The 12,261-nt window shown below is 39.7% G+C and overlaps 1 protein-coding gene across 4 annotated transcripts in view; it reads left to right on the forward strand.

Moving 5' to 3' along the window:
* pard3aa (par-3 family cell polarity regulator alpha, a) overlaps nucleotides 1–12,261 on the forward strand; it is a 708,633-nt gene that overhangs the window by 265,060 nt on the left and 431,312 nt on the right. For 2 of the 4 annotated variants that reach the window (XM_056450319.1, XM_056450321.1), the window contains exons 4-5: nucleotides 1,277–1,449; nucleotides 8,513–8,650. In XM_056450319.1, the coding sequence (XP_056306294.1) occupies nucleotides 1,277–1,449; nucleotides 8,513–8,650 (311 nt within the window). The remainder of the gene's footprint in view (nucleotides 1–1,276; nucleotides 1,450–8,512; nucleotides 8,651–12,261) is intronic. The other 2 variants (XM_056450320.1, XM_056450322.1) reach the window with 1 other exon arrangement.

The following is a 12,261-nucleotide window of genomic DNA, read 5'->3' on the forward strand; positions in this document are numbered from 1 at the left end:
AATTCTAAGATATGTTATTCCCAGATAACAATTGCTAAATAACACAGGCTCATCCAGAACCTTCAAATCTCCCTACTGTCAGAAAAAACGTTCACATCCATATACTTACATCCACATTCACATGTATCTGCTTGTTTGTTACACTACATTTTGATTTGTCTTGTGACTGAATAGTTTACTAGTTGGTGCATGCTCCATTCAGCTGTTTTCGTTTCTGTCAGCTTTGCTTTTTCGACTGTTTTGCGCCATATTGTGGCTGAATAATGAACAAGTTAGTGTATGCTTCATTCAGCTGTTTTTGTTTCTGGCAGCTTTGTGTTTTTGACTGTTTGGCGCCATCTTGTGGCTAAATAATGAACAAGTTAGTGTATGCTCCATTCAGCTGTTTTCATATTTGTCAGCTTTGCATTTTTGGCTGTTTGGCACCATCTTGTGGCTGTATAATAAACTAGTTGGTGCATGCTCCATTCAGCTGTTTTCATTTCTGTCAGCTTTGCGTTTTTGACTGTTTGGCACCATCTTGTGGCTGAAAAATGAATAAGTTAGTGTATGCTCCATTAAGCTGTTTTCATTTCTGTCAGCTTTGCGTTTTTGATTGTTTGGCGCCATATTGTGACTGAATAGTTAACAAGTTGGTGCATGCTCCATTCAGCTGTTTTTGTTTCTGTCAGCTTTGCGTTTTTGACTGTTTGGCGCCATCTTGTGGCTGAAAAATGAACAAGTTAGTGTATGCTCCATTCAGCTGTTTTCATTTCTGTCAGCTTTGCATTTAATAAAAATTTTAATAAACTATTAGTGCTCACAACAACTTTGTGTGTTTAATTTTCATGTTTTATGGCAAGTAGCCATGTAATAAGTTGGATAAAGTACCACCAGGATGGTTGTGTTCACAAAATTAAGCCCTTCAGTTTCATACAACAGCCGCTGATAAACTGTGGATTTATACCCCTGAGTTTAGTTATTTGTCCGGACTTGTATTGTCAACCTTCTTGTTAGAATCATCTACATCCTCATCATGTGTTCCTACGTTCCTATTTTAAGCATTTGTAAATATATTGTTGTAATATATACATTTTTGACTACCTCTATTTCTGTGTGTTTGTGGAGAGAGCACAAGCATGACATATATGATGTACACTTGAAGAAGGTGGTGTATAATAGATTTTCACTGAAGTGATCTGATCATTGCAATAACTAAGAATAGCTGTGTATTGTGCTTTGCTTAAGACTGATGCTTAAGGATGTGCTGTTAACATGTATTTTTTCCTCGTCTTAGTTTCAGACATGCCTTTGCATGTGCGCCGTAGCAGTGATCCAGCTCTAGCCGGCCTTCCCGAAGCCCAGCTCCAGCCGGAGGAACCGTCCCGTAATAACCGCACACGCTGGTCCACCACTGCAGGCTTTCTGAAGACCAACCCCACCAGTGGAACCAACAGTCTAGAGCGAAAGGTGAGTTTCTACCACTGTGTCATTTGAACAACACTTTAAAGCAATATAAAGAACTTGATTTTAAAGGACAGAGTTGGGACTTTCTCAACTTACTTGGCAAACCTAATTAGATCTTATAGTCAAGGTTTGGATTAGGACTGCACCAATTGTATTGGCCACTGACATTTATCAGCTGATATTGGACTCATTTAGAGTAGGACTGCTTGATTAGGCCCAAATATAGATCATTTCAGATCTTAGATCATTTATAGATCTTGTTTTAGCCAAGATGTCTGTATATATATAAATATGCATGTATGATATATGTAATCCTTTACAAGAAAACCAGTGATAAGTGTAAATTTTTTGGTCATTTTTAATTGAGATTTATACAGGGTGAATGAATGATCTTTCAGCTGATGTATGGTTTGTTAGGGTTGGAGTAAAGTTAGAGTTTAAATTATTTTGGTTCAATTGGGTGAAAGACAAGGTTTGAGCTGCATTTCTACCAGTGTTGTTAGCAACATTGTCTGAATTGATGGAGTGGTGAACGTCGAAAAGTACAGATAGGATAGAATCCATTATGCCATTCCTTCTGGAAAGGACTTGGTACTACTTTTCCGGCATTTAACCAATAGCATCTCTGCAACAAAGTGATGTCATGCCGCACGCCCTGTTGTTTCTGTGTGAGGTCAAGAAAGAGGTATAACTCTGTGCCACCGCATAACTATAGATGTGTTCAAAAATAATGAGAATATCTACATATATATTCGAGTCCTGATCGGGAGGTAGCATCCGATTCTGATCGAGTCTGAAACTGCATGATCGGGCCCGATTTATGATCACGTGATCAGATATTGCCATCCCTAATAATAATAATGAACAAAAAAAAAGGTTCTAGTTTAGTTTAGTTGTCCTGTCCTTATAAGCTGCGCTCAAAACAATGCCTGAGTATATTTTAAATAATATTTGAGCAGCTGATTTAGTCTGTCTAGTTTACATCCTTACACTTTCAGTGTTTTTGGCACGTATAAGAAGCATCTTCTCTTTGCTCGCTGTCATCCATCTTGAGAAACTCTTTGTTGTTGTGCTGGAAATCTGTTGGTTGTGGAAGCATGTGTTTTGGCTGTTGGACGAAAGAGATCTAAGCCTTTTGTTTGTTGTTTTTCCTCTTGATTTGGGCCCGGTTGCGGCGGTCAGCGCCTTTGGCTTTAAATGAATCAAAGAGAAGCGCTTTCCCTCGGGCCGCCAATGAAAAAGAGGCCAATTATCCTTGCAAAATGGCTGCTCTTTTGCAGCGATGACAAGCCTTCTATGCTGGGAAACAGCAATATTGCAAATTAAAAGCGAGTGGAAAGAGGAAAGATGGAGTACTCCGAATGTGACACCGCAACCCGCCATGAGATTAGCGCATCTCACAGCATTCGCTAGTAATCCTGTTTAAAAGCACTTTGCTTGTCAGTTTCTTCCATAATCCAAACAGCACAGTCTCATTTTAGCACGGCGGAAGAATTAAGCTGTTATTTTTACCTTTCGTTCTGCGGCGGATCATTTATTCCTTGATTGTTGTTTTTGGGATGTGGAGAGAAAAGCTGGAGGTGTTTGGAAGGTCTGTTTTCGGTTGATACTGTCAGATGATGATAAGCAACACGGTGAATTTCAATGCACTTTATTTTAGCAGCGGTGAAATGGAGAAATGAACATAAAGGTGTTAGTTCACCTTGAAGTAAGAATAGCTGACGCTGAGGAGAATCTATTCTATCTGCATCCCGCCTCTGGGCTTATATATAGAGAGAACGCTTTTGAAACTCTCTTGCTTTCCCTGAACACAACTCCAACTCATTTTAAAAATCAACTTAGGAAGACTTGCTTTCAGTGGTTCTACAAGACAAAGAAAAAGGCTAATAAAAGTTTTAATATGTACTTTAAAATGCATGTTCCTAGTATTTTTCATGTATAATTTTTTTTATTTCAAAGTCTAGATGTAACTACTTAAAAAAAATGTGACATAACCTTCACAGTAAAAGCAAAATAAATAATTACCTTGAATATATTTGAGCTTACACATCAACTGTTATAAAAAGTTCATTTATTCATTCATTTTCCTTTGGCTTGAACCACCAACTTATCTAGCATGTGTTTTATACAGTGGATGCCCTTCCAGATGCAACCCAGTACTGGGAAACACCCATACACACTCATTCGCACACTACAGCCAATTTAGCTTACCCAGTTCCTCTGTAGAGCATGTGTTTGGACTGTGGGGGAAACCGGAGCACCCGGAGGAAACCCACACCAACACAGGGAGAACATGTAAACTCCACACAGAAATGCCAACTGACTTAGCTGAGACTCGAATCAGCGACCTTCTTGCTGTGAGGTGACAGTGCTAACCACTGAGCCATAGTGTCACCCAAAAGTCAAGGTTAGAGCTTCTTATTATTTTGCATTTATTTAGTTATTTAGTAAACATGCACACACACACACACGCACACACTCACACAGGTTTTTATTTTGTGATTTATGAGGACTCTCTATAGGTGTAATGTGTTTTATCCACTGCATTAACCAAATGCTTGATTAGTTGGTGGTTCATTCCGCTGTGGCAGCCTCTGAGATAGACTAAGCTGAAGGAAAATGAATGAATAAATATATGCATGAGTGAATGAAAAAACTGTAAGTATGCTTTTAAAGTTAAAATTATGAGGACACAAGGCATGCCCTCATAAACCACCTCAACATTGTAATACCTAGGTCATGCCCATACTGTTATACACATCCATGTCCTTATAAATCACATAAACAAGCACACTTGTATTTCCCATAGCTGTACTGATGTTTCTCCTGTACAGACTGTATATTCTCTCCCCCTACTCCTAAACCCAACACTCGTAGAAAACAATCTGCACTTTTACATTTTCAAAATGCTTCATTCGGTCTTATTAATGGCATGACCGTAAGAAAGTCCCCACAAGGTCAAAATTGACCATTTTTGCTGTACTTGTGTCCCCACAACGTGAGGAATACAAGGTACACACACATTTCTTTTCATTATTTTTACTGATTTAAATTCACAAGAAAAAATAGCATCACATCATTGACCCCTAAATTGAAATTGAAGACCAGGCACTTCCATTAGATTGGATTCTCCAACAGGGGGTCTTAAAAAGTCACAAAATGTCTTAAATGTCAAAAACTAAATCTTAGGTCTTATAAAGTCTTAAATTCACTGAAATATTGTGTTGTAGGTCTTAAATCATTTTAAACAGGTCTTCTTTTTAATATGTGCATGTAAAACTACACAATCCAGCCGAAACACATCCATTCACCAACAATACATCTTAATAAACATATAGTTATAGTTAGTTATAACTGTAACATGTTTTAACTGTTATAACTTACTGTATAGTATCTATAAATATCAATAAATCTTAATAACAACTTTGTAAATGTGTCTTACATCTGTGTCTGGAGTGAAGTGATGACCTTTCTTTTAAATTACAACATGCCGAGCCTTACTGGCATTTGATTGGATGACAATCGTCCACTCTCATGAACTGCTTCTGATAAATAAGATAAAATGCTCAGAAACCACAAAAAAAAACACACACACTGACATGTGATGTCCATTGTAATGGACACAGGTTAAGAAATTTTATTTTATTAAAAAAGATTATGTATAAAACTAGGTTTTTCTTGTTTTGATGCATTATTTAAAATATCCCAGCAGGCAGACATTGTCATAAGATGTTAATATTAGGTTAGATTTAGGTCGCCAGCATCTAAGGACAATGTTATTTTGATGTACAATAACGGCGTGAAATAACGTTGATATTTGGTTGATTTTAACATGTATTAGTAAGTGACCAAAATCCCCCAACCTTAAACCAACGTCATGTTTACGTCAAATACTGACATTCATTCATCAGATATGGCAACCAAAATCTAATGTCTCATAGACATCATAGTGGTAACATCCACACAGCGTCAAGCTGTAAATTCATTAGACATTGATATTTGGTTGTTTTTAGGTTGTGTTGGAAAGTAACCAAAATGCAACATCTGTCCAACGTTGGATATTGATGTCGGTCTGACATTGGATTCTTACGTCAGCATGATTTTCATTTCCAAACAAAATGCGATGTCCTACGATGTCGAGGTACATTCATGTTGATGTCCTGTGCCTGCTGGGATGTGCCTAAGAAACTTTTTTAATGAGGCAGGTTTCCATTAGACCTACCAGGTCATTACAAAAACAATCCTTAGCCTTTAGTCCTGTATAAGTCTTGTATAAGTCTGCAATTTCATTCATAATGCTATTATAAAGGTCTTAAATTTGGCTTAAACTTGCAGAACCCCTGTCCAAAATGTGGCCCGCTCTATATAGAATACTTCTTTCTGCTTTATTTATGGACCAAAATAAGGTCAACATTGACTGCTGTTGCTATACTTATGTCCCCACAATGGGAGAAATACAAGGGGCACACACAATTATTATTTTTTTTTACCGACCTCTAAAATGAAATGAAAGACGAATGCACTTCCGTTACGTTAGATTCTCCAAAATTTGGCGTGCTTGATGTTTTTACAAACCTTGTTTGGTCTTCATGGACGTTTTCTCATACCGAGCGTAACATCTGTCTCTCAGTATCCCTTCCTGAACTTTCAGAAACCTGTACAGGCCTCCTGCTGGATCCATAGGTTTGCTCTGCTGCACTGGACAGCTCTCCATTCATATGACCATCAGAATAAACCCTGACCTTTGACCCGCTGCTCCTCATGTGTCTCTTCCTCCTCTACTTTATCATGCTGTTTAATGTCAGAATAACCTATATAGATCATCTTACCATGCAGGAACATCAAAACGGCTCCATGCTCAACGCTGCATGGGTTCACTTTCATGTCCAATTGTTCTAAAACTGGAAACTCGTTTTCTTAGACTAGGTCTTTAGCCAAAAGCAATAGTGCTCAGTGGGCTGTCCGGGCCCCCCGCGCCACATTATAACCTGTTTTAGGTTTGCTCTGAAAAGATTTTTCACTTGAGATCCACTGCTGGAGGGTGTTTGATTTCACCTTTGTGGAAAAACACGCAGCGTAACATTGGAGACACGGTGTGAATTAGTGGCCTGTAATGGAGCTTCTTATTAGCCAGAAATGAAATTAGTGTGACCTCTAAATTTAGGTGGCCTGAATGATATCATTGTGGGGCTCGAATCCAAGAAGAGCTTCTCTCGTACACCAATGAATCTCACCTGCAGGACGGATTCAGTAAGTTATTGCTTTGTTGGGCACTATATATTATTAATGTTATTAATACCCTGTCTGCTTTTGTGCAAAAGCTTTCAAATCTGTGTGAAATCAAATTGACAGTGTTTATTTAGCTAGTATTTAATCTTTAGGTGAAAGCGGCATGGTGGCTCAGTTGTTAGCACTGTCGCCTCATAGCAAGAAGGTCACTGGTTTGAGTCCCGGCTTGGACATTAGGCATGTTTTCCCCGTGTTAGAGTGGTTTTCCTGGGTGCTTCGTTTTTTTCCACAGTCCTAACCCTGCTATAGGGGAATTGGGTGAACTAGATTGGCTGTAGTGCAAGAGTGTGTGTATAAATGTGAGTGTGTATGGATGTTTTCCAGTACTGGGTTGCGGCTGGAGGGGCATCCGCTGCGTAAAACATAAACTGGAATAGTTGGCGGTTCATTCCGTTGTGGGAACCCCTGATAAATATGAGATTAAGCCAAAGGAAAATGAATGAATAATCTTTAGGTGAACATTTAATCAGCGCATTTATTTCAAACTGTGATCAAAACAGACTGGCGCTACCTGTGCATTAAACAATATTTCCACACACCTTCCAGCCAATCAGAATCCAGATTCAGACCATGGATTAATTGTTTCAAACTACAGGAAACTCATGTTTTATAGTGTAATATGAATTGTATTTGAAAACTTGTAAGCATTTTTTTTCAACACAGGCTCGTTGCGCATAAGTACTCAGGTCTACATTTCTGGGCACAGCGAAATATACAACCGGAGGTACGTCAGCTCGCAGTTTTTGTTTTTGTAAACCTGCTAGAGGCCGCTGTGTACACATTTTGACAATCTTAAATTTCTCTCACGCGTCCTCTTCTCGTGTAAATCTACCAGAGGGCACAATATACACTTCAGCCGACCAGGCCAGCTTGCTTTCAACAGACTGACTGTCCGACTGACACCCCCATCCCTAAACCCAATAGTGTTTTCAAAAGTAATCTAGAAAAAGAAAAACCGTCACGGCCACAGAAATCCCATTGTTGTTTATTTATTTATTTAATTTATTATTATTTTGCTTTTGTTTTACCTGGTTTCTGGAACCGTTCTTTGCCGGACTCGAACACTGTCGTCGCAGTCAGCTCTTCTCTGCATCCCAAATCCACCTACATAGACGATGAGCCACTGGGCAAACTGGTAACACCAGAACAGTTGTCCATATGGTACTAAGTGGTCAGCTGGTAGCGCTAAAAGGCACAGAATCTCCCACTAGTGTCATACCGCCACATAGCATTCATTTTAAAAATTAAATGCAGCCAGACATATCTCTGACAACATAATTCTTGCTCTCCAGAAATATAGACAGGGGTACATATCCACAATGAGCCGGTGTTTATTGCTTTCTAATGCACCTTTGTTAAGGAACATCCAAACATTTTGAACAATGACTAGATTGTAATTTTGCTTCTGTGTTTTTGTTTGTTTATACTTTGTTGTGCCATTTCTGGGAAATTTGTCTTGAACAACCATGACATGGCCTGAACATGCTACAACATAATAATTACACATATAAAAAGGGGGAAAAAACAATGTATATATCTATAAATAAAATACTATAATGCATTGACCATGGTAAGTGTGACAGCACTCTACCTTATACCTCAACTTAAGTAAACATCCCTGTTCAGTAATTTAACAGCAGTCGCCCCAACGGAGTTCTTATACCTATTCGATTTGCACTTTATAATCCTTAATCATCTCTCCTGAGGGTAACATGTTAATTCTGCTTCGACTAACCCATTAAGAGCAGGTTTCTGATCAGCTGTGTTGTGTGTTAAGGGTAAGAATCTGGAGGCGTACCGCAGCCTGCCCCGTGACGTCACCCCCTGGTCGACACAGTTTCAGAGAGAAAACACCCGCTCTTCGCTCAGTGCAAACCATCCCATGGTGGACCGATGGCTGGAGCGCCAGGAACAGGTACTGTCTGAAACTCACACTCCTATGCTGACCAAAGTGCAGTGCAAAAATTGCAAATGTCCGTCACCTAAATTATAATTCACAGTACATTGAAGCACAAGAATAAGAGTAGTGCTCATTTCATCAGTAAAACCTTCTAGTAAACCTTCTAGTATTTCTAGTAAACCTCCAGCAGGAGTGTTTAGATGGAGCAGAGTTTACTACACAGATTTGTAGTACACTGATAAGCTACGCAAAACTTGGTTTCATTTCAAATTCGGTTTAATCGGTCGATAATTGTCATTGAGGTAATCATACTGCTTTGCAATGAACCACTGTTGTAAAAGCTGCACGTAAAATTACAGCATATTATAACATGTTTTACTCCAAACTGACCTTAAAGCTACAGTCGAGTGTGTGAAATAAATCCTTCAATGAGATGCTTCCATAATCATGTGTTTATTAGTGACACAGACTCAAAGAACGCAGTTAAAGCTTCTGTTTATTCTGCAGCCGCTCTTTTCCCCAGGAGATTCCCATGAGGGTCTTCATGAGTGTTTAGACAGGTTTGTAGGTTTTCACAAGAGTGCCCTCTGGGACGAGATTTACTACAGAGTCACACCATGCTTTCTTGAGATGATGAGCGTGACAATTGCAATGCTTGTGATTTCAATTCAATTAATTACTCAGCTCTATGTCCAGCTAATGCAAAAGCTCAGCATTCATTCTACCTAGAAACTGCAGAATGAAACATGTTCAAGTGTGTTTTTGCAAAAATATATAGATATAATCTGAAGCACATATTTCCAATGAGCCTGTATTGGATGTGATCATATTAGTGTATCTTCTGTTCGAGTTAAGAGTAGATTCAGGAGTCAAGAAGAGATTACTGAATGCAACAAAACAGACTCCGAATGAGGATGAGAATGGGAAAATGACACCCACGTTCTGGGATGAGGATTTCTCTAATACACATTTAAATTTTTGCTATTTCACCCAAATTTAAACCAAGAAACGTATTTCCAACGAGCCAGTGTTCGACATACTATTTGTGTAGCTTTTATTAGAGTTAAGAGTAGATTCAGGAGTCAAGTAGAGATTACTGAATACAGCAAATAGTATTGCAAATGAGAAAAACAATGGGGAAACGACACCCACGTTCTGATGTATGCTGAAGATATAGGCTGAAGAACATATTTCCAATCAGCCTGTATTGGACGTGGTCATATTTGTGCAGCTTTTATTAGAGGTAAGAGTAGATTCAGGAGTCAAGTAGAGATTACTGAATACAGCAAAAAGGATTGTGAATGAGAAAAAGGCGTGGGACAAAATGGCACCCACGTTCTTGGATGAGGATTTCTCTAATACACATTTATGTATGCTGGAGTCAATGTTTGCTGTTTCACCCAAATGTAGACCGAAGCATGCATTTCCACTGAGCTTGTGTTGGACGTGGTCATATTTGTGGAGCTTTTGTTAGAGTTAAGAGTAGATTCAGGAGTCAAGTAGAGATTACTGAATGCAACAAAAAGGATTTTTGAATGAGAGAAAAATAAATGGGAAAACGACTCCCACGTTCTCGGATGAGGATTTCTCTAACCTTACAAAACGAGGGCCAGGTCTCTACAGACATGATGCTGAGTGTCTTTGAAATGCAGCTCTTTTGTCGAAGTATCGCCGGATCTGTCTGAAGCAGAGTGGGAGGTGTTTCCAATTCCCCTCTCTCTTTCTTTTTCTGTGATATAAAAGAAAAGAAGCAGTGAGGAAGGAGATTGAGATGTTTGAGCTGGAGGGAATTCACTTATTTATTTTCCAAATCGATTTTTACATATATATATATATATATATAATATATATATATATATCAAATATATGAAATAAGTCAAATAATGTGCCAATTTCCCATTCCACCACATCCCAAAGGTGCTTTATTGGATTGAGTTCTGGTGACTGTGGAGGCCATTTAAGTACAGTGAACTCCTTGTCATGTTCAGGAAACCAGTCTGAGATGATTCACGCTGTATGACATGGTGCGTTATCCTGCTGGAAGTAGCCATCAGAAGATGGAGACACTGTGGACATGGTCAGCAACAATACTCAGGTAGGCTGTGGCGTTGACCCAAAGTGTGTCAAGAAAATATTCCCCACACCATTACACCACCACCACCAGCCTGAACTGTTGACACAAGGCAGGATGGATCCATGCTTTCATGTTGTTGATGCCAAATTCTGACCCGACCATCCGAATGTGGCAGCAGAAATGGAGACTCATCAGACCAGGCAACGTTTCTCCAATCTTCTATTGTCCAGTTTTGGTGAGCCTGTGTGAATTGTAGCCTCAGTTTCCTGTTCTTAGCTGACAGGAGTGGCACCCGGTGTGGTCTTCTGCTGCTGTAGCCCATCCGCCTCAAGGTTGGACGTGTTGTGTGTTCAGAGATGCTCTTCTGCAGACCTCGGTTGTAACGAGTGCTTATTTGAGTTACTGTTGCCTTTCTATCAGCTGGAACCAGTCTGGCCATTCTCCTCTGACCTCTGGCATCAACAAGGCATTTGCGCCCACAGAACTGCCGCTCACTGGATATTTCCTCTTTTTCAGACCATTTTCTGTAAACCCTAGAGATGGTTGTGCGTGAAAATCCCAGTAGATTAGCAGTTTCTGAAATACTCAGCCCAGCCCATCTGGCACCAACAAGCCACATTCAAAGTCACTTAAATCCCCTTTCTTCCTCATTCTGATGTTCAGTTTGAACTGCAGCAGATCGTCTTGACCATGTCTACATGCCTAAATGCATTGAGTTGCTGCGATGTGATTGGTTGATTAGAAATTTGTGTTAAGCAGTTAAACAGGTGTACCTAATCAAGTGGCCGGTGAGGGTATATTAATATATAGTAGTTTTGTGTTGGCTTCTAAAATATCTGCCAATATCTTTACATATGTTATTTAATATAGCAAATATAAATGTTTAGTGTATACATATATCAAAACATATATCAGTACTGATTAGCAGAAGTATAAAATATCAGGCTAAAATGTAGAATAAAATTCAGGCTAAATTGCTTGAACCTTTTGTTTATATGGTAATAATGTGTTTTTCATGGAAGGAGGAAGGAGATTGAGATGTTTGAGCTGCCCGCCGTGCTGCAGGGAATTCACTTATTAATTTTCCCAATCGATTTTCTCAAACCGCCAGCATCCATTTGGCTCTTTCACCCCGCTTTTCTTGCTCCAGCCTATTGAAATGGTGTGACAAGAGGTTGGGACTCTTGTTTTGCAATTCAGGTGGTCTCGCTTTCTCATTCCCCAGCAGTTTGCGTAGAAACCCATACCACCTGGAGGGCCTGCGGAGCCCAGAGTCGTGCATCATCATTAGGGAAGCGGTCCTGCACGGAGGGGCCTCTGGGCTGGATGTTTCTGGCTGAAAGCAGCAGTCAGTCAAGGCCCGGGCTCAACCTGACAGACTCATTCATTTGAGCTTCAGTCTATTACAGCTCGGCCGGACCCCCCAGTCTGACGCTTTCAACGCACCTCTGCCCTTTCCTGATTTCTCCTCGCCGGTTTTACGGCCCATTTTCCCCCTCCTTTTTTCCCTTAGCAGAAAGGGCTTATTTAAAGTGACAGGCAGATTTCAACA

The sequence above is a fragment of the Danio aesculapii genome, chromosome 24, assembly GCF_903798145.1.
Source record: "Danio aesculapii chromosome 24, fDanAes4.1, whole genome shotgun sequence".
Classification (NCBI taxonomy): domain Eukaryota; kingdom Metazoa; phylum Chordata; class Actinopteri; order Cypriniformes; family Danionidae; genus Danio; species Danio aesculapii.